The sequence below is a fragment of the Hemiscyllium ocellatum genome, chromosome 18, assembly GCF_020745735.1.
Source record: "Hemiscyllium ocellatum isolate sHemOce1 chromosome 18, sHemOce1.pat.X.cur, whole genome shotgun sequence".
Lineage (NCBI taxonomy): Eukaryota > Metazoa > Chordata > Chondrichthyes > Orectolobiformes > Hemiscylliidae > Hemiscyllium > Hemiscyllium ocellatum.
Genome location: NC_083418.1, coordinates 24,954,543 through 24,977,847, shown reverse-complemented (window position 1 = coordinate 24,977,847; position 23,305 = coordinate 24,954,543). Strand labels below are relative to the sequence as shown.

The window sequence follows — 23,305 nt, the reverse complement described above, 5'->3', positions numbered from 1 at the left end:
AGAATAACAGCTTGGTAAATACAGACTAATTACCAACAACTGACACTTGTGTTGAGTCTCCATCGTAAAATATGTAAAGATTTTGCATCCACTGCTTTTAAACAAAGGGAATTCCAAAAACTCTCAACCTGTAGACAAAAACAAAATGTCTCCACATCTGTTTTAAATGTATGTTCCCTTATTTTTAAATTATGACCCCCTGGTTCTAGATTCTCCCACAAGAGAAAACATCCTTTCAACATCCACCTGGTCAAGACCCCCCACGATCTTATGTTTCAAGTCAGTGACTTCAGACTCTTCCAGGATACAGCCTAGCCTGTCTCGCCCTTCCTCAGAGGGCAGTCTGCTCATTCCAGGTATCAGGTGAAGTGGGTGAGGGGTACAGATGCCAAGGTGGGTGAGTGGGCTCAGGTTGGATTGGGTCCAATCCAGTCTGGAGCAGATTGGAGGGGCTGGGAGCAGTGGGGCTGCTGGTCAGGGTCAAGTATCAATGGGAATGATTTGGGAGGTCACATTGATCAACAGCCAGGAGTTAGAGTAGGTTGTAATTTCTCCAAATTTTCCATTTCCTGGCTAACTATTCGGTCAAGTCTGTCGGGATCCTCTGAATGAATCAATTCTTGGTGACTTTATCTGAGGGTTCTGGGCGCTAGGCAAATTCCACAGTCTGTTGGGATTCTGCATGGTCGTGAGACACACCTTATGGGGAGCATCTCTCTGGTCTCCCACTATCCAGAGCTGGGCCCTCAGTCATGCTGGTGGCTTGAAAGACAGCAAGGTCTGGTTTCTCTGAAAAATTACTTACCATTTCCCAGAAGTAGTTAGCCATTTCTTGTCGGTTCTGTAGGATGGCCCACAAAAAGAGGTCCCTCCAAGGGTTTTCCAGCTTCTGGCTTAAATCAGGCATCACAAACAACCTCTGACCGCGTAATTTGCTGTTCAATTCCTGTAAAAAAGTACATAGATGTTGTGTTCAGATGTTTAAATTAAAATCTGCTCCTTCAAAGCTAAGCCTGGTTTTTCCTGGGTAATCCAAGATGGAAGACGGGAAAAATTTCTGGCTGTAACAGGCTGCTCCTTTTTTGAGGTATTTTAGGTGTTGGAGGTGATTTCCTTGAATTCCGGGAGCAGCAATTAATGTTTTATATGCTGTCACAATTGTTTTGGAACTTTGGAAAAAAAATCAAAACAACAGCACTTTTAACAGGGAGAAAGACAGACAAAGGCAGCAAGCACATGGTCTATAAAGGAGAGAGAGAAAGAAACCCACACTGCTAACTGACACAGCAGTGAACCTGTGCTGTTACTGCCTTTGGTGTTGAATTCATGTATCGCTGGATATCGGTGTGTGTCTGGGAAAACTTAAAGAGCGAAATTCACAACTGAAATTGGAGGAACCTGTTTGGGAGAGGTCATAGCACAGAAACAGGTAAGTGAATAGTTTTAAGTATAGCCTTCCTATAAATCTACAATAGTAATATAGTGGGTTCTTTCTTGACTATATGTTTTTATTGAGATGGGCTCTTGATTAAATTTTAAAGATATAAGCCATAAGTATTAAGTTCGCCTGGAGCAGTGTTTTGCAGAGGAATAAGATGATGCTATTTTCTGGGTCTATAGATTGGAAGGAGCAAAATGGCCTTTAGTAGAATGATATGCTTTTCTTCTCAAATGTGGGAGTTTCAGGAAAGTTTAAGGGTTATGGAGGATTATAGATGCAATAAATGTTGTTTGTTGCAAATTCTGTCAGATCAAATGGATCGGTTGGAGCTATAGTCAGAGGCAATGAGGAATTTACAAGAGCAACGGGGTGTGATGGAGGGCAGTTATAGGAAGGGAGAAAAGCTGTAGATATAGTCAGATAGATGGGTTAACTCCAGGAAAGGTAGGAGAGGTAGGCAGGTAGTGCCGTAGACATTTGTGGCTATCCCCATTTCAAACAAGTATGCTGTTTTGCAAAGTTATGGGGGTGATGGACTTTCAGGGGAATGTAGCACAAATAACCAAGTTTTTGGTGTCAAGACTAGCCCAAATGTAATGAGGGTTACATCGGGTTACAATCAATCAATTGTTGTTGGGGGAAGATTGGAGGTTGGCTAACGTGGTGCCATTGTTTAAGTGTGATAAGGACAAGCTGGGGAACTAGAGAGCAGTGAACCTGATGTCAGTGGTGGGAATCCTGAGGGACAGGATGTACATATATTTGGAAAGGCAAGGACTGATTAGGGTTGGTCAACATGGCTTTGTGCATGGGAAATCATGTCTCACAAACTTGATTGAGTTTTTTGAGGAAGTAACAAAGAGGATTGATGAGGGCAGAGCAGTAGATGTGATCTATATGTACTTCAGTAAGGCATTCAACAAGGTTCCCCATGGGAGACTGGTTAGCAAGGTTAGATTTCACGGAATACAGGGAGAACTAACCATTTGGGTACAGAACTGGCTTGAAGGTAGAAGAGAGGGTGGTGGTGGAGGGTTGTTTTTCAGACTGGAGGCCTGTGACCAGTGGAGTGCCACAAGGATCGGTGCTGGGCCCTCTACTTTTTGTCATTTCCATAAATGATTTGGATGCGAGCATAAGAGGTATAGTTAGTAAGTTTGCAGATGACACCAAAATTGGAGGTGGACAGCGAAGAGGGTTACCTCAGACTAAAATAGGATCTTGACCAGATGGGCCAATATGCTGAGAAGTGGCAGATGGAGTTTAATTCAGATAAATGCGAAGTGCTGCACTTTGGGAAAGCAAATCTTAGCAGAACTTATACACTTAATGATAAAGGCCTTGGGAGCGTTGCTGAACAAAGAGACCTTGCAGTTCAGGTACATAGCTCCTTGAAAGTGGAATCACAGGTAGATAGGATAATGAAGGCGGCATTTGGTATGCTTTCCTTTATTGGTCAGCGTATTGAGTACAGGAGCTGGGAGGCCATGTTACGGCTGTACAGGACATTGGTTAGGTCACTGTTGGAATATTGCATGCAATTCTGGTCTCCTTCCTATCGGAAAGATGTTGTGAAACTTGAAAGGGTTCAGAAAAGATTTACAAGAATGTTGCCAGGGTTAGAGGATTTGAGGTTTAGAGAGAGGCCGAGCAGGCTGGGGCTTTTTTCCCTGGAGCGTGGGAGGCTGAGGGGTGACCTTATAGAGGTTTATAAAGTTATGAGGGGCATAGATAGGGTAAATAGGCAAAGTCTTTTCCCTGGGGTCACAGAGTCCAGAATTAGAGGGCACAGGTTTAAGGTGAGAGGAAAAAGATATAAAAAGGGACCTAAGGGCAACCTTTTCACGCAGAGGGTGGTACGTGTATGGAATGAGCTGCCAGAGGAAGTGGTGGAGGCTAGTACAGTTGCAACATTTAAGAGGCATTTGGATGGGTATGTGAATAGGAAGGGTTTGGAGGGATATGGGCCGGGTGCTGGGAGGTGGGACTAGATTGGGTTGGGATATCTGGTCGGCATGGACGGGTTGGACCGAAGAGTCTGTTGCCATGCTGGACATCTCTATGACTCTCTAGTCTGAGGTACAGACAGACATTTCTGTGGCCAGCAGCAAAAAAATCAGAATGGTGTGTTGCCTCCCTGGTGCCAGGATCAAGAATGTCTCAGAGAGGGTGCAGAATGTTTTCAAGGGGGGAAGAGGGGCCAGCAGGAGGTCATTGTACACATTGGAACCAACGACAGAGGAAGGGAAAATGTTGAGATTCTGAAGGGAGATTATAGAGAGTTAGGCAGAAATTTAAAAAGGAGGTCCTCGAGAGTAGTAATATCTGGATTACTCTACGAGCTAGTGAGGGTAGGAACAGGAGGACAGAGCAGATGAATGCATGGCTGAAGAGCTGGTGTATAGGAGAAGGATTCACATTTTTAGATCATTTGAATCTCTTCTGGGTAGAAGACAACTATATAAGAAGGATGGATTGCACCTAAATTGCAAGGGACTAATGATTTTCTAGAGCTACTTGGGAGGATTTAAACTAGTAAGGTGGGGCTTAGGACCCAAGGAGATAGCGAGGAAAGAGATCAATCTGAGACTGGTACAGCTGAGAAAAGAAGCGAGTCAAACAGTCAGGTCAGGCAGGGACAAAGCAGAGAACAAGGCTGTACTGATAAATTAAACTGCATTTTATCGATGCAAGAGGCTGAACAGGGAAGGTAGATGAGCTCAGGGCATGGTTAGGAACATGGGACTGCGAGATCATAGCAATTACAGAAACATGGCTCAGGGATGGACAGGATTGGGAGGCAAGAGAGGGGGGGGGAGAGTGGTGTTTTTGATAAGGGATAGCATTACAGCTGTACTGAGGGAGGATATTCCCAGAAATACATCCAGGGAAGGTATTTGTGTGGAGCTGAGAAATAAGAAAGAGATGATCAACTTATTGGGATTGTGCAGACTAGGGGAGCAGGGTGGGGACGGATGGGGGGGCAGGAGCAGACAGGGGGCAGGGTGGGGGTGGACAGGAGCGCATGGGGGCAGGGTCTCAAGTGCAACCTTGTCTCCTGAACAGGGAATGGACTTTATGAAGTGCTCGCTGTGTCAATCCCATTGAACTGATTTGGAGGAGGGGGTGTGTGGGAAGGGGGTGGAAGACTAGTGCGGGGCTTCATCAATGCTGCAGATCCCTTTCACACAAGTATGTCTCTGCTCAGAAACAAACCCTGAGACAGAGAGAAGGAGCAAGACAGGCAAAGCGAGGACAAAGGAAACTTCAGAAAACTCCAAGCCCCAGAGGAGAGGCATTGAATCAATTAACCAAACGAAATAGTGCCCATCCATCTCATTCGGATAATCAAGGTTCCTCTGTACTAGGCTAATGGTAAGATTCTTGGCAGAGTAGAGGAGGGTAGTGAGTAACATCTACTCTACAGTAAATTGCAATCCTTTTTCTTTTTGTTGTGTGGTACATTCTGTTGGGTGAGGGATATTATCTTAGTGAGACATTAGGCAGAAATAACTTGGTTGGGAATAAGTGTACCAGAGCAGGTGGCTGGAAACTTGCTGAGAACAGAGGGAATTGTCAGTGTGGTGGGCCTCTATTCTAAGTCTTTTTGACAAAGTGCCTAAATAGCAGGGATGGAAATTTGTCTTGAAGGTAAGAAGAGTTTAGCAAAATGTTTCAGATGGGAGGGGACACAAGTTCCCAATTTGTTGAGTTTTAATTTCAGGAATTTTACAGGCTATACTTCATCACCTTTCAGCAGTTGTAGCTGCTAATTATTGAAGAGATCAGTGCATGGATAAATCAGTACCTCAAAATGTATCAGCAAGAATGGGGGCTTGACAGTTCCTTCCGGCAGTAAAGAGCCTTCAATGTGGCTTCAAGCTGACATTAAGCACAAGATGCCATCTTGGTAAAGGAGTTGAAGGTTATGCTAGGAAAGCTCATGTGGAACATTGCTAAGGGATTGATTCTACCAAGCAATGTGAGTGGCAAACAGACTGCTGACTGCTGAGTCTTGCACTTACTGTTATTGATTTCTTAACACCCAAATGCTTGCGAGAAGGGGTGGACTCCTGGAAAATACCCTTGCATGCATCGTGTAGGAAATCCTTTAGCACTTTAGATACTTCATACAGGGTAAACTTGGGCCTCTTCTCTGGTGAGTCACGGTGTGAAGTGGAGTTCCTGCCACTTATAGTTAGTCTCTGCTCCTCGTGTTTCTTCAGTAAGAGCTCATACAGGAGGCTCTTCTGCGAGATGGAACGGTAGAGTTCCTGGAGCCGGCCATAGGTGAGGAAGTCATACATATTCATCCCATTGTCAATGAACAGCCGGACAAACTCTGGTTTGTCATTCACCAAGGCATCCATCATTACTTCTTCCAGGTCACAAGACTACAAAACAAAAGTACACATATTGTTCTTGTACAGGACTTTGATTAGAACATGTTGATATGATTGCTGCACCATACAAGATTCTCCAACAAAGTATTGTCTGGTGATGAGTTCTGTTTGAGTAATGTTGGTCAAGGAGTAAACATTGACTAATGTAGGTGAATGGGAAATAATTTGCTTTGGCCTTGTAAATGATATGGCAGAGTACTTCCTAAATGATCAAAAACTAGAAACAATGCAAAGAGACTTGGTGGGGATAAGTGTTGCAAGGACAGTGTTTATTAACATAGGACATAGGACATCACAGTGCAGTAGAGGCCTTTCGGCCCTCAATGTTGCACTGACCTATGAAATTAATCTGATACCCTACACCGTTCCATTACTATCCATAAGTATGTCCAATGCCCATTTAAATGCCGTTAACATCATCAAGTCTACTGTTGCAAGCAGGTCATTCGACACTCCTACTACTCTTGGAGTGAAGAAACTACCCCAATCCACCCTCGGGCGATTGAGTCTTTGTGAAGTTTGCATATTGTCCCATGTCTGTGTGGGTTTCCACCTGCAGTCTAAAGATGTGCATGTTAGGTGGACTAGCTATGCTAAATTGCTCATAATGTCCAGGGATGTGTAGGCTAGGTAGGTTAGCCATGGGATATGCAAGGTTACAAGGATAGGGTGGGTCTGGCTGGGTTGTTCTTTGAAGGTCATGTGGATTCGATAGGCTGAATGGCCTGCTTCCACACTGTAGAGATTCTACCTCCTCAAGCCTGAAGTGTAATACCAGCACTGGCCACAATCCCAGTGAGTCACTGTAATTGGAGAGCTGCTGGCTTCTGAAATCACACTTCATCTGTTAATGGCCAATTGACCATTAAATGGATGCCTCTTTGGCTGGGAAGCCTCTCTGTGACATTTTACATAGGACTTCCTGCACTCTCTGTATTATCTACCGAAAGGATGGTAAGGTATTTGTAACTCTCTTTTCCAAATGACAGTTGATACTAGATCAACTATACATCTTCTATCTAAGGTTATAAGACTTTTGCTAACAAAATATACCAAGGAGCTGATATATGAAGTTTGGTGATGTCAACCATGACTGTAGCTTGAACCTATTCTTGTTCCATAATCCTCTAGTTTTCTTAATTAATGCCATGAATCAGGTAGATATCAAATGTGTCAATTAAAAACAGAAAATGCTGGTAATATTGAACAGGTCAGGCATCCTCTGTAGAAATGTTTCTGCACCTGAAAGATTAACAGTTTCTCTATCTGCTTGGCCTGTTGAGTATTTCCAGCATTTTGTGTGTGTTTCTGGTTTCCAGTTTTTGCAGTATTTTGATTTTGTGCTGACGTTCAATGTCCCATCTGAAGGGCACATTTCTGGCCATGCAGCTCTGCCTCAGTAACACACTGCAACGTGCACATAGGATTTGTACTGAAGTGTCTTGAGATGAGCTGAATGAGCTTTGGTCTTCTTCCACATTGGGGAACATGGGAGACCTTCATACTGATTGCAGTCAAAAATAATTCCCAGTTTTGAACACATTAATTAGGCTTTTTTTTGGAGTACTGCATGCAATTCTGGTCTCCATGCTATTGAAAAGATGCTGTGAAACTTGAATAAGTTCAGGAGAGATTTACAAGGATGTTGCCAAGGTTTGATGGTTTGAGCTAAAGAGAGGTTGAATAGGCTCAAGCTATTTTCCCTGGAGCTTTAGAGGCCGAGGGGTGACCTTATAGAGGTTTATAAAATCACAAGGGGCATGGAGAGAGTAAATAGCCAAGGTTTTTTCCCTGGGTTGTCCAAAGTTGGACGGTATAGGTTTAAGGTGAGAGGGGAAAGATTAAAAAGGGATCTAAGGGGCAACATTTCCATGCAGAGGGTGGTACATGTATGGAATGAACTACCAGAGGAAGTGGTGGTTGTTGTTACAATGGTGACATTTAAAAGGCATTTGGATGGACATATGAATAGGACAGGTTTAGAGCGATATGGGCCAAATGCTAGGAAATGGGCCTAGATTAATTTAGGATATCTGATTGGCATGGATGAGTTGGATGGAAGGGTCTTTTTCTGTGCTGTACATCTCTCTGACTTTAAAAACTCAAATATGCTCAAAGTTACAGATCAGAATTGGATCGTGATTTAAAAAACAATGAAGCAATGAGACTTTGTACGTGTGCATCAATTATCGCAACTGCCTAGGTTAAGGAAGGCTAAAAATTCTAAGTAACACTTCCAAGTTATGGAGGGGCGAATTAGCTTCGAATTGAGCTGAATTGAGCAGGAATAGATAACATCTTTGGACAAGTTGATTAGAAGTTATTATGCAGATCTAGCGCAGGTGGGACTTGCATCCTGGCCTCCTGGTTCAGATGTAGAGACACTACCACTGTATCACATGAGCCCCCTGGAATTAGCTTGAATAGTTTGATTTTCCCAGGTTATTGTGGACTGGCAGAGCAGCTTATCAGCAGATATGCAAATGAATTGTATTCTTTCAATATGGCTGGATCTGTTCCTGATTGGAGCAGTGAACACCTTCAACAATAGGTGAATAACTGATAACACAATCCATTTTTCCTAGTTTGTAAAATCTTATAATCCCTATCGTGTGGAAGCAGGCCATTCAGCCTATTAAGTCTGGGATGTAGAATGTATCTTAGCTGTGACAATACTTCAAAAAGTACTTTTCTGGCTATAAAATTGTTTTGGGACGTCCTGAGATTGCGAACGACGGTATTGTAGTACAAGTTTTTTTTCCTTTCTTTATTCAGTACTTGACCAAAGCAAATTTAAAAGGAAGAATTTGTTTCATTGTTCCAACATGTCACTAAGATCTCACACTGTTTCTGCCATTCAGATAATTCTAGCATGTTGCTTTCATTTTTATAGGTTCAGCTTATCTTTTCCTTCTTTGAATGAAACTTCTGATTCACTGCCATTGGTTCCCATCCAAATAGAAATTGTAATTGATGTAAATTTGCTATTAGCCCACCCAAGATGGCAGTTCCACAGACCTATCCTTTTAGTAACACAGGCAGGAAAACCTCAAATGGCTCATACTTGGCTCTTTCACATTGTCAAAATAAATTATATGTCTTACCTTCCACTCCACATCACCATTGAAAATCTCATTCTTGGCAATATCCACCCTGTTCCAGGCTACAGCAAGTTTTAGTTCATCCAGATACTCCTGGGCTTTCTGAGTCTGACTCTTACATGCTAGAGAGGAGGGTCAAACATTCATTGTAAATATCTACATTGAACCCGACATTTCGCATTACTTTTCAATTGATGCTAGAATATGATTGCTGTAAAAAAATGGCAGTCTCCCTACCTTTGACCAGGGCTTTCAGCATAATCGTGTCCAAGTCCTCAGAACTCTCCTGTTCTGAGTTGTGTACTGTTAAAATATGGTCTTTGGCCATAATGTTTTGAATCTTAAAAGAATCCAGAAGTTTACATGTTTGCTTCTTCAGGACAATATTTTAGATTAAACTACCCAAGATTTTTAAATCATGCAAGTTAAATTTTAATCATCTGACATTAAAGATGGTTGATATTTATGAACGTTCCGCAATTTGTCTTATTACTGAATTAAACAATTCAAAGAGGGTTAAACACACATCAGAGGCAATGTAAAGCAGAAAGCTTTGCAGATGAATAAATACATTTCAGTCCTTTTGAAACTGCCCTGAGAGAATCATATATTTTCTCATGGATGGGGGTGTCACAGGCAAAGCCAGCATTTATTACCCATCCCTAATTACTCTTGTGAGAGTGGTGACGAACTGCCGAGTTGAACAAAGCAGTCTGATAGGCAATTTCAGAAGGAAGTTAAAAATCACCTCTTATTGTTCATCTAAAATTGTATATGGACCAGTCAAGGTAAGGACAGTAAGGTTCCTCCGAAATGAAAGTGGTGATTCATAATTTAGATTTGCTTTTATTACTGTCTTCGTGGGATGAGTCCATTACCAGCAAGGCCAGCATTTGTTACTCGCGTTAAGACATTAGATCACTAATCCAGTAACATAACCACTAAACTGTGTCGACAACCTCACAATGTTGTAAAGAAAATTCTCCTCATATTTTTGGTGGAATTACGATTGGTTGATTTCTGAATAACGGTATGTTTTAAAAGAAAAAGGATGCAGATGTTTGCTATTGGTGACTGGCCTGGAAGATAATTTAACTTAAATTATTGATCTAAAGAACACTGTCGACAAGTTGGCACTGAGCGTTCCATATCTAGTGCTGGCAGGCGGTTGGATAATGAGTTAGTTAATCAAGGGAAGACCAATACTAACCAGGTAACCACAGAGAATATCACTGAAAACAGAAAGAGAAACCCAGTGTTGACTGGTTTTAGGAGATTCAGCATTGGCTGCTGTATTTTGACTCTGTAGTTTTCTATCCAGTTAAAAAAAATTGTTGGATGTTCTGAGAAAAATATCCCAACTATAAGCAAAACCTAAATTCTTTGAGAAGTGCACCGAGTCTATTTGTATTCACCATTGACTTTGAAATTAGACAGGCATGGCTGTGAACAACTCATTGCCTGAAGGCTAGAATCTATCATTTGAAACTGTTTAATTGAACTGGCAAATTACAATTCATTTAATTTATCCCTTAATTGTTGTGTCTGTCTGAGAGACAGCGGGGGTTATACTCGAAAAAGATTAGGTTTGAATCATACATGTTAATTTACCTTTTTGTTTAGCCTTAACCTGCTAAAGTTGCAGCTTATTAATAAATTGTTAAGTTATTAACTTGGTGTCCAAGATCTGTTCATAAAATCTGGTTAGGAACAATTGCACAACTTGGAGGGTCACTGACAATTTTAATTTCACTAAGGTGCAAAGCCACAGATAGTAAGGCTGATTCAGTTTGGCTTGTTATCCCTGGGTTATAATACCTTTCATATCCTTTTTTTTGGTTATTTATTGTTAGTTTATTGTAAAGGAGTTGAAGCATTGTCCAACAAGAATCATAGTCCTTCTACTTCACAGAACAAACAATCGCCTACTCTCAATAAGTTGAAGCTACTCATTCATCCAATTAACTACTTTGTTTATCCAGTGACTCCCTTCACATCTACAAAGGATTACAATAACCAACAGCACATTTGCATTTATGTACAGCCATTTGAAATGCTTTTAACAACATAGAATGCAGTAAAACAAATCACAGAATCCCTTCAGCAGGCCATTCTTGCCATCAGGTCCACACCAACCCTCTGAAGAGCATCCCACACAAACCACCCCCCCCCCCCCCCACCCAAAACCTATCCCTGAAACCTTGCATTTCCCATGGCTAATCCACCTAGTCTGCACATCCCTAAATACTATGGCAAATCCACTCAAGTGGAAGAACTGGAGTGCCTGGAGAAAACCCATGTAGACACATGGAGAATGTGCAAATTCACACAGTTGCCCAAGGGTGGAATTGAACCCGGGTCTCTGGTGCTGTGAGGCAACAGTGCTAACCATGGAGCCACCATATTGTCCAAGTCAAAGAAGAAAACATTAGGTAATGGAAAACTCAATGAAGGAGGAGTCTTAAATTCTGAAATGAACCAGATTAGAGTAATAAATCTAGGGGAACAATGGCAATCAGAACATGAAAATAATAAGTGAGAAAAACACAAGACTAAACCAACAATTAAACAAAAGGTTGACTTTAAAGGAGACAACAGTGGAAGTTAGAAAAGCAAACAGGAAAAAATGTGCTGACAAATGTAAAACAAAATGGCAGTGGGAAGCATATAAAACAACGATGAATTAAGCACAGGCAAATTTCTCTCATTCAAAAGCACGAGAAAACTAGCCTGTAATGGGACATCATGGTGGATAAAACTAGAACTGAAAAGCCAACATTTAAGATAAAGACATGAGAAGAGGTGGGCAGGGATGTCCCACAAAGATTGATGCAACAATCACTGTTGTTTACCACTCAGGTCTACAATTTGGATTTGGGAAACAGAAATAGAATCTCAAAGTTTGAAGATTACATTTAATCAGGAGCATGTATGTCAGAGTTAGAAATGCATGTCCCTTTAAGACTCAAACTAACAGAGTTTATTGAGAACAAGGGATGCTCAATGGGCTTTGAATTTAAAGACAGGGCTTTGAATTTAAAGACAGAGCTTGCCAAGTGGACAGAGAAAGGTGGGCACTGGTGTTTAGATAAAGTTAGTTATTTACAATAGAACAGTTTCAAAGCTCAGAGTATTTTGCTGCATGGTTCAATGTGTGGAAATTGGCATATGGAACAATTTAGTTAATACAACAACTTGTGTTAAATAATTTCTCTCAAATAACAAAATGTTTCCAGTTGAGTATTAAAAGTAAAATTTGACACTGAGCCAGAGGAAGAGGTTTGTGCTAATAATGTACATTCAAAACCATTAGTAACTAGCAGAACAAGCAAGCAAAAGCAAATTAGTTCCAGTGTAAATAAGAATTAGATAGTACAGTTTAGCAGGAAGATTATGAACCCTAACAACTGTGTGATGAATAAGTGTCTAAATCAGGTAAAACAAACAAGAAAATTGGTGATGCATCTTAATAAGAGCATAAAAGAGTACAAAGATTTCCTGTATTAGGATTCAAGTCTAGTGGGAAAATTTGGAAAGCAGAGAACTTACGTTAAACTTATATAGAATCATGGTTAAATGACACCTGGAGCACTGGTGACATTTCTGGTCTTGTTGGGCATAATCATATGCCACTCTCTGCAATCTATCCCAATCCCTGTTGCCAACTGGGGCTCAAGTGAATAATTATCTCCCCTCTAAGAGCTTCAGTGTGCTATGCTCCTAACCCAATGCTAGTCCTGAAGTTAGAACTAGGTCATTCAGTGCAGAAATCAAGAGGAACAATTTTCTACAAAGTCATGGAAGTCTGCAATTTTCTCATCCCCGCCCCCCACCCCCAAAAAAACACTTACATTGCCAAAACTTCCAAAATTAATAGATAGTCTATTGTAAGGGGAGAATATCAAATGATACGGAGTAAGAAAGTTCAAATAGAGAGTTAAGTTACACATTGTCTCTGATCACTTAAATCATGGCCAAAAAAAAACTGCAGATGCTGAAATCCAAGGTAAGCATGCAGAAAGCTGGAAGAACACAGCAAGCCAGGCAGCATCAGGAGGTGGAGAAGTCAATATTTCAGCAGAGCAGGTTTGAGGGACAAAATGTCCTACTCCTCTTGCTCAGCATACTTTGTGACAATGCTATCGCTTTATAAGGTTATCTATCCTGGTTTTGTTTTGAAGAGAGGTTGTAAGACAGAGGTACTGAGCTGTCTACTTAGCAAACCAGTAAAGTAATCAGCTTGTGAAGACTTGTTTTTTTTTATATGGTTGGAACAATAGAAGCAGAGCTGAAAATGTGTTGCTGGTTAAAGCACAGCAGGTCAGGTAGCATCCAAGGAACAGGAAATTCGATGTTTCGGGTCAGAGCCCTTCATCAGGAATCAATAGAAGCAGCCTAGCTGGGTGTGACCAGCTGTCACTGACCAGGATTTCTAGGCTTATTGTTTTAGTTTTTAGGTTTAGCTTTAAGCAGTTGCTATTGTGGGCAAAAAAGACATGGAAGCTATTTTTCCCTCTCTTGTTTAAGCTTGGGGTTCTCTTCCTAGGCTGCTGAACTAATTGTAAGATAAATATTATTTTGAATTTTTGCCGAAGAGTGTATTTATGGATATTTCTATCGTGGAACAGTTAATTAATAATAGCTATTCTATCTATTTTCTGTTAAGTTTTCCAATGTAAATTAAGTTATTCTAAATTCTTCTTTCTTTGGTTGTATTTGAACTATATTGTTTAAATAAATCCTGCTTTGCTTAACAGAGTGGTTTGATCAGTCATATCGCATCTGGAACATGGTCCTTTTTCTTATTTTAGGGTCTAGGCTGCCTTAAAATATTTTGAGGGGACTTGGTCTGGTCCAAAACAAATTAAACAGAACAGTCATAAAGCAGGCAAACAAAATGCCAATAAAATCAGCTGTAGACACTGGAAATCTAAAACATAGAATGAAGAAACTCAGCACATCTGGCAGCATCTGCAGAGAGAGATTCAGAGTTATCATTTTGAGTCTGATGCGACTACTCTTCATACTGGATTTGAAACAACACAGATGCTGCCAGAGCTGTTCAGTTTCTCCAGCATTCTTTTTGCATTTGATTGAAACAAGGTATCAAGCCTTTCAGTATTTGTTCAATGCACTAGTGACAACGCTAATCTTACCAGTTTGGTCCATTTGAGAATATTCTCCCTGGAAAAGGTTTCTCTTGGGAATTTTTCCTGAAGTTGTTCTTGTACAGTCTCTGGAACCAAAGGTCTATGCATCAACGAGGCAATAACATCAGCAATGCCTCCAGATCCCGCCAGGACTAGCCACGGAACAGAGTTTTCCATCCCTTGGTACACTTTCTATGAAGCAAATTGAAGCTCACTTATCAAGATTTTGTATCTTGTAGAAACAGCAATCAGAATATTCATTTGAAACTACTATTCCACAGGTGCAGAAAAGCACCAATTCCCCACTTCCTAAGCCATATAGATGAAACACAACAGAATATACTGCTGCATTGAGATGCAGGCTCAGTCCTGGAGGAAGATTATTCTCGATTGCCAGTTTTTAAAATTCATTTTCTTCAATTCTCTTGCACCAAACCTACTTGTCTGAAAGGGAAGGGTTTGTCTGCTCACTAGAATATTCCTTGCAGTACCTCATCTACTTGCCACCAGGGTGTAGACATTTACTGTAATCACCATTAAGAAGGCATCAGTCATTCTTCTTCTTTAACTGCTGTGGTCTGTGCAGTGAAAGCAATCTCATGGTGCTGTTAGATGTACATTAGAGGATTTTGACCTAGCGATAATGAAGTCATGTTGTTATATTATAAATCAGGGATGGTGAGCAATTTGGAAGGGAACTCCCAGATGGTGGCATTTCTATTTCCCTCCTGGCCTTCTCTGTACAGACTACACATGTGGGAAATGCTGTTGAAACAGCTTTGGTAAATGGCTGCAGTGTCAAACAGGGCTTCCTAAAACGTGGGCAGTTCTGGGGTTGCAATCTCAGAGATGGAGATGGTTGCTGCAGACAACTGATCATAAAAGTCAAAGATGCAACAACAGAAGTAGGACATATATCCATCAAGTCTGCTCCACTATGCAATAAGATCATGGCTTATGCAATAATCCTGAACTCTATTTTCCTTCCATTATCCTCGATCCCCTTAGTGATTAAAAATCTGTCCATCTCAACCTTAAATATACTCAAATGACCTAGCCTCAATAGCTTTCTGCGGTAAAGATTCACAAACCTCAGAAGAAATGCCTCCTCACCTGTCTTATACATGTGACACCTCATTCGAAGATAATGCCCTCTGGACTGAGATTCTCCCAAATGGAGAAACTTTTCCATATCTACCCTTCAATTCCCCTGAAAATCTTTCATGCTTCAGTAAGGTAGCCCCTCATTCTTCTAAATGCCAATGAGTACAGGACCAGGTGTCTGATTTAGTTGTAGGTGAGCACTTTGGAGAGAGTGACCATAATTCAGTTACTTTTAGTTTAGCGATGGAAAGGGATAGGTATATGCCACAGATCAAGAGTTATCGATGGGGCAAGGGCAATTATAATTATATAACTATCATTAAAATTGGTATCAGCCACGTAAACCTTCTCTGGACTTTCTCCAATGGCAGTATTATCTTTCCCAAGAGGCCTAAAACTGCCCACAGTATTCCAGTTGCGGTCTGACCAATAGCCAAACATTACATGGCCTCTTTCAAGTTGAGATTTTAGTTAAAGTGGTGTGGCCTTAACCTGAGGTCTGGATGGTGTGTTGATAGATATACTCCTTGAAGTTTAAATCCTGCAAGTGATGCCAATAAAACAACCTCCGTCCCCACTCCCACAAAAATCTCTCACCAGGTCCACCATCACACCCATCCTCAGTCTCCCAAGTCTGGGCTAATGGCAATTGTCAAGCACAAAAACATTGTCACAATGGGAAATTGTTTGGGTAGCACAGTTGTAGATGGTGCACGCTGCTGACACTGGAGTGAGTTACTTTTTAAGGCAGTGTATAAGGTGCCAATCAACAAGCAGGGTGCTTTGTTCTGACTGGCGTTGAATATTTTGGGTGATGTCAGAGCTGCACCCATCCAGAGAAGGGGAGAATATTCCATTACCTTCCTGACTCATGTCTTACAACATAGTCTTTGGAGAATGGGTAATGGAATTGAGGTACGCGCTTTAAATTGTTCAAGAATAATTAGACCATGTGTTTGAGAGCGTCTGGTGGGGTTGGAGTCTCAGTGTGGAGAGAGAGAAAAATTGGACTGTTTACTCTAAAGATAAATGTAAGGTCGCAAAAGGACATTCTATAATGGGCCAAATAACCTCCAATGATAATGACTCACTAGTTAGTAATCAGGAACAGGTAGACATCGTGAAATTTCCATGACAAGCACAGGGGCACTCAATGTCCCAGCTGAGATAACTTCCTTCACACAAACCCAGGATTTATATAGCACAACTGACAGAGGTATCACCGAAAATAGATTGCAAAACTGGTGACTCAGAAGAGCTCTCAGATAAAACCCTTCTTGACCCTCACCTGCCACCTCACACCCTGGACAAGGAGTTGGTGAGCGGGGGATTTAATGTGCAGAACAATGAAGGAGAGGCAGCAATGGGTACACAACATGACATCAGCACCAATGTGCAGCATGATGCAGATGCACCATGATGATGTCAGCAGTATCTGTTCACCCATATTTGTTGCAAATCGCCATCATGGTAAAGGAGTTGAGGTTTGCACCGTGATGGTTACGTGCAGACGCCTTTAATAGTTGATTTCTATTTAATATGCTAACACCAATAAAAGGTATTAAAGACAGACATGCATTTATGTGACACGCTTCACAACCACCAAATGTCTCAACCAGCTCTACAGCCAATAAAGTACTTTTTGAAATGTTGTGACTTGCAATGTAGGAATCACAACTGTCAATCTGTACATAGTAAGTTCCCCCACACAGCAAGGTAATAATTCGCGGATATGCTGTCTGAGGGTATAGATTTGAGTTATAAATGTTGACTAGGTCACTAGGGACAACCTGAATGAAGGCAAAACACTGCAGATGCTGGAAATCTGACACAAACACTGAAAGTTTTAAGAAACTCAGCAGGTCAGGAAACATTTGTAGAGTTAACATTGCAAGTCCAATAAGACTCTTCTTCAGTAGAAGATCAAACATGATCTCATTAAATGGTGAAGCAGAATGGGCTGCATAGGTCTGAATGGTCTACTCCTGATCCCATTTCTTTACATTATATATTATTGTCCTGACTCTGGCTCAATAGCTTGATTAGTATAAAGGAACTCAAGACGATTCAGTAATTTACTTATTCAGCTATAAGAGATCAGCTTCGTTCATCAGTTTGTAAAATCAACCAAATTGAGGAGACAGCCACCATCATAAAGAACAGAATCCCTGTTCCTCAATTAGTTTGCCCAATCTGGGTTCAGGAAACCATTCTTATCTGTTCTGGATCATGTGCCTTATCTGGCAATTTAGATAATCAAAGACACCTTCTTAACAAACCATCTGAAGGTTAATAATGAATTCTTGTCACAAAGACCAGCAGCATGGCAATGCAGAGTGGAAAGAATTGTGAACTTATGGTACCATATCTAAATTATGTCATGGCAAAATTGGTGGCTTAAATTGATTGGGGTGTAGAATTTAAGGAAAGTTGTGCTTTCAGTATTATGGTTGAAATGTGTGTTCTTTTTCTAATAATCAGCCAGTGAAGCAAAAGGTGTGTTACCTGCAATAGTTCTGGATGACCATGGACAAGAACGCAGAGCACAGGAATTTCAATACTGCCAGTTCCTGCAAAAGGCAGAAGCAGAGTTTAATGCACTCAGTGCTTTCATTAAGACAGAAATAATTTGTAAAAGACTGACCAAATACCTCTGAAAGGATTTTTTTATAGTAGTAATAAGTACTCTCTTTCATTCAATACTACGGGGTAGGTGGGGAATGATGGTGCAATATCCACTTCTGTGGTCTCCAACATCTGCCGTGTCACAGCAATTAAATAATACAATGATTCAGGGGTGTCTTTTGTATTGCAATGTGTACTGGCATGATGGCCGGATATGAATACTGTCACACAGCACTCAGATTAAAGTCTCCTCTTTGCTATGTTTACTGTTATGTTTAAAAGGAGTTTTGGAGTGATTTGGATTAGCTCCAACTGTCCAGAGGTTGTCCTAACTTGCTGGTAAATTGCCACAAGATGGCCAACGGTGTGGATAGAAATACATTTATACTTAGATCTAAACTTTGTGCGAGAATGAACATCTTTTGATGTCAGAGGCTAGATATTCAACTTTCCACCTGAGCACTGAAACCCATAATGGGAAATGACTATCCATCACTTCTACTGAAATTAAAACTAAAGAAAGACATTCATTTGAATAACATTTTGCAGGATCTCAAGGTGTTCTGAAAATGCTTGCAGCCATTGCAATGCTTGAGTTTTTTGTCACAGTTGTAATGTCAGAAAAGCCTAAGCCACTTTGAGCACAGGGAGATCCCACAAACAGCAATGTGACAAATAATAGTTTAGAGTGATGTTAATTAGGGAAAACTACTGATGAGAGCAGTCGGGATAAAGTTCTCTTACAGCACTGCCTTGAAAACGTTTACATCCACTTGAAAGAGAAGACAGGGCCACGGATATAACATCTCATCAAAAAAGGCTGCAACTCTGATAGTGCAGCATATCTCAAGCCTTGTTATATTCTCAATTCTCTTGAGTTGAATTGAATCCATAAATGTTTGGATTTACACAACAGACTGAGTCACATCTGACACTGAAGGACAAATGAAAATTTAATAATTTCTATAATACATGAGAGACCTGTCACAACAGTTCTTTCACTGGATAGTAAACCAAAAATGTATCTGGATGCGAGAATAAGATTGGCGTTTTGTTGCACAGAACTTTAAAAAGAAGCTTTTAAAAATATATCTCTGCTTTTGCAGGATGTGGGCATTGGTACGCTCAAAAGATGGTGGTATTTCACATTTCCTTTTGAAGATGTATTGAAAGTTCTACTATTGAAGGTTGCATAATGTGAACTGAATTGATGGTAAATGGAAAGCTGAGAGAATGGAATAGAATCCTTATAGAAGGCCGCATATGAGTAAGCACTGTCAAGACAGCTATGGGAGTCAATGTGGGGTTTTTAATGCACGATAGTTGAAAAGCTGTTCCTAAAACTGGCAAGACGAAATCAGGAAAGATCTGAGGGGAAAAAAGAAGTTGGAGATGGACTATATAAAGAGTGAAAACTGGTAGCAACGATGGAATTTTCCAATTCAGGGTGAGAGGAGATGATACCAATGATATCAATGTACCAGAGAAAGAGGCTGGGACGGGCCTGATTAATACTGAAACAATGATGAAACAACAAAAGACATGCACAGCTAGGACATACACAGGTACAATTAACAGCATCTCCTGCCTGAAGGAAGTGAGTGGAGTTAAAAGGACAAAGTTAAAAATCACACAAGACCAGATTATAGTCCAACAGGTTTATTTGGAAGTACTAGCTTTCAGATAGTTAGTTTTCCGATAGTTAGTACTTCCTGGTGTTGTGTGATTTTTAAACTTTGTCCACTCCAGTCCAACACCGGCACTTCCACATTCTGAGGTAAAAGGAGATGATGTTCCACATATCAGTAAGCACATGCAGGGAGAAGAGACTGGTGGTAGATGGAGGCTAGTGACAGCAGAGGTTCATATTCACCCCCTGACCCCAACACCCCCACCCCCACCGATGTGACAATGGAGATTCCCACTCTGAGCAGAATCTTTCTTGCACTTACCTGCATAGCCAGTCCGCTGTTCAGAAATATGTTTCAGCAGTTTGAGCCACAATGTGGTAGTCCCATTGGGAGTGGCATCATCCACCAGGATGAAATGGGAATGGTTGTTATCCAAGGAGTAAAGAGGACCTTCAGTTGTCTCCTCAACCTGGTATATTGCTGGACAATGTTTCTAATTAAAGATTTGGAAAAAAGAACTGAAAATCAGATGGACATTTTCACAAACCTTACTTGTTGCAGACTTGCTGCCAGTGGGTAGTAGTACTTAAATCCAAGTTAGGATATTGTGAGTTCAAAGCAAACTCCCAGTAGCTGGAGTTCATTGGGGTTAAACAGTTGAGTGCAGTATTAAGGAAGTCCAGCACTGTCACAAAGGAGCCATCTTTCAGTTGAAACATCTGCCCTCGCATGAAGATATTAAAAGATTCCAAGAGCTTTCAGATGGTAGAGTTTCCAACTCCATCATCTGAAGGGTCAGTGGGAATGCACATCCCCACTATCCCAGTTGCCACTTGCCATTTCACAGAGAGTTAACTGTCTGGAAGCTGAATTTACACCCCTCAATCAGGCAGATGTCCAGCCTCAGAGAACTATTGGCCAGAAGAAGAAGCAGCTATCTCTGACATCTCCCTCAACCTTCCTCCAATTACCTTAAAATTATACCCCCTTGTGATCGACATTTCCACCATGGGAAAAAGTCTCTGGCTATCCACTCTATCTATGCCTCTCAACATTTTGTACACCTCTATCATGTCACCTCTCATCCTTTTTCGCTCCAATGAGGAAAGTCCTAGCTCACTCAACCTTTCTTCCTAAGACAAGCCCTCCAGTCCAGGCAGCATCCTGGTAAATCTTCTCTGCAACCTCTCTAAAGCTTCCATATCCTTCCTATAATGAAGCGACCAGAACTGAACACAATATTCCAAGTGTGGTCTAACCAGAGCTTTATCGAGTTGTAGCATAACATCACGACTCTTAAACTCGATCACCCTGCTAATGAAAGCCAACACACCATATACCTTCTTAACAACTCCATCAACTTGGATGGCAACTTAGAGGGATCTATGAACATGGACCCCAAGATCCCTCTGTTCTTCCACATTGCCAAGAATCCTGCCTTTAACCCTGTATTCTGTTTGCAAATTCAACCTTCCAAAGTGAATCACTTCAGTTTTCCAGGCTGAACTCCATCTGCCAATTATCAGCCCAGTTCAGCATCCCATCAATGTCGTGTTGCAACTTACAACAGCCCTCCACACTATCCACAACTCCACTAACTTTTTGTGTCATCAGCAAACTTACCAACCCACCCTTCCACTTCCTCATCCAAGTCATTTATAAAAATGCCAAACAGCAGAGGTTCCAGAGCTGATCCCTGCAGAACACCACTGGTCACTGAGCTCCAGGCTGAATACTTTCCATCTATCACCACCCTCTGTCTTCTATGGGCCAGCCAATTCTGTTTCCAGACAGCCAGATTTCCTGTATCCCATGCATCTTTACTTTCTGGATGAGCCCACCATGGGGAACCTTATCAAACACCTTTCTAAAATCCATGTACACCAGATCCACTGCTCTACCTTCAACAATGTCTTTTGTCAAATTCTCAAAGAATTCAGTAAGGTTTGCGAGGCATGACCTGCCCCTCACAAATCCATCCTGACTATCTCTAATCAAACTATGGTCTTCCAAGTACTCATAAATCCTGTCTCAGAATCCTCTCTAATACTTTACCCACCACTGACGTAAGACTGGTCTGTAATTCCCAGCATTATCCCTATTTCCTTTCTTGAACAAGGGAATAACCCTCCAATCATCTGGTGCTATTCCATTGGACAATGAGGACACAAAGATCATCGCCAAATATGCAGTATCTCTTCCTTCACTTCAAGTAGTTACCTAGGATATATCCTGTCTGACTCAGGGATTTATCTATCCTTATGTATTTCAAAATTTTCAGCACATCCTCCTTCCTAATATCAACCTGTTCTAGCATATCAGTCTGTTTCACGCTGTCCTCAGAAATGTCAAGGTGCCTCTCAGTAGTGAATATTGAAGCAAAATATTTATTAAGGACCTCCCCTACTTCCTCCAACTCCAGGCTCAAGTTCCGTCCACTATCCCTGATCGGCCCTACCCTCACACATTGGCCATCCTCTTGTTCCTCACATAAGTGTAGAATGCCTTAGGGTTTTCCTTATTCCTAGCCACTAAACCCCCTTCTAGCTCTCCTCAGGCCATTCTTCAGTTGCTTCCTGGCTACCTTGTAACCCTCTAAAGCCCTGTCTGATCCTTGCCTCCTCAACTTTAAGCAAGCAAGCTTCCTTCTACCTCTTGACTAGATGTTCCACATCCCTTGTCACCCAAGGTTCTTTCAACCTACCATCCCTTCCTTGCCTCAGTGAGACAAACCTATTCAGCACTATCAGCAATTGCTTTCTAAATAACTTCCACAATTCTGTCATGCATTTCCCTGAGAACATCTGTTCCCAATTTAGGCACCCCAGTTCCTGCCTAATAACATTGTAATTCCCCCTCCCCCATTTAAATACTTTCCTATACCATCTGCTCCTATCCCCCTCCATGAGTGTAGTAAACGTCAGGGAGTTTTGATCACTATCGCTGAAATGCTCTCCCACCAAGCTACCTGGCCTGGTTTGTTGCCAAGCACCAAATCCAGTATGGCATCCCCTCTCATCGGCATATCTACATATTGTGTCAGGAATCCTTCCTGGACACATCTGATAAGAACTGCTCCATCCAAACTTTTGAACTAAGTAGGTTCCAATCAATATTAGGAAAGTTAAAGTCACCCATGACAACAACACTGTTACTTCTGCACTTTGCCACAATCTGCCTTCCAATCCGCTCCTCTGTGTCTCTGCTGCTACTGGGAGGCCTGTAGAAAACTCTCAATAAAGTGACTGCTCCTTTCCTGTTTCTGACTTCCACCCATACTGACTCTGAGGACAAACCCTTTTGATGACCTTCCTTTCTGCAGTTGTGATACTCTCCCTGATTAGCAATTCCACTCCTCCACCTCTTTTACCTCCCCCACTTTTGAAACATTTAAACGCTGGAACATCCAACAATCATTCCTGCCCCTGTGATATCCAACTCTCAGTAATGGCCACAACATCATAGATCCAAGTACTGATCCATGCTCTTGAGTTCATCACCCTTATTCCTGATACTTCTTGCATTAAAATAGACACACTAACCTATCACATTGACTGTACCTTTGCCATATCAAGTGCCTATCCAGCAGCCATGTGTTTATCTGCCCCCGCTCTCTATTCCTATCCTCTCTAGCATGTGGCATTGGTAGCAATCCTGAAATTACTACTCTGCTTGTCCTGCCTTCTAGCTTCCAACCTAACTCCTAATATTCACTTTTCAGGTCCTCCCTCCTTTCCCTACCTTAGTCATTGGTACCGATGTATACCATGACTTCCGACTGCTCTACCTCCCCCTTAAGAATCCTGTAGACTCGATCAGAGACATTCCTGACCCTAGCACCCAGGAGGCA

The 23,305-nt window shown here is 41.5% G+C and overlaps 1 protein-coding gene across 1 annotated transcript in view; it reads right to left on the bottom strand.

Annotated features, from left to right (window-relative positions):
- The window catches only part of trpm5 (transient receptor potential cation channel, subfamily M, member 5), a 123,421-nt gene that overhangs the window by 49,337 nt on the left and 50,779 nt on the right, over positions 1-23,305 (bottom strand). Inside the window, exons 6-12 of the mRNA XM_060838763.1 lie at positions 19,777-19,948; positions 17,705-17,769; positions 14,102-14,287; positions 9,183-9,285; positions 8,949-9,067; positions 5,467-5,835; positions 806-946 (exon numbers count right to left, since the gene is read on the bottom strand). Coding sequence (XP_060694746.1) covers positions 806-946; positions 5,467-5,835; positions 8,949-9,067; positions 9,183-9,285; positions 14,102-14,287; positions 17,705-17,769; positions 19,777-19,948 — 1,155 coding nt within the window. The remainder of the gene's footprint in view (positions 1-805; positions 947-5,466; positions 5,836-8,948; positions 9,068-9,182; positions 9,286-14,101; positions 14,288-17,704; positions 17,770-19,776; positions 19,949-23,305) is intronic.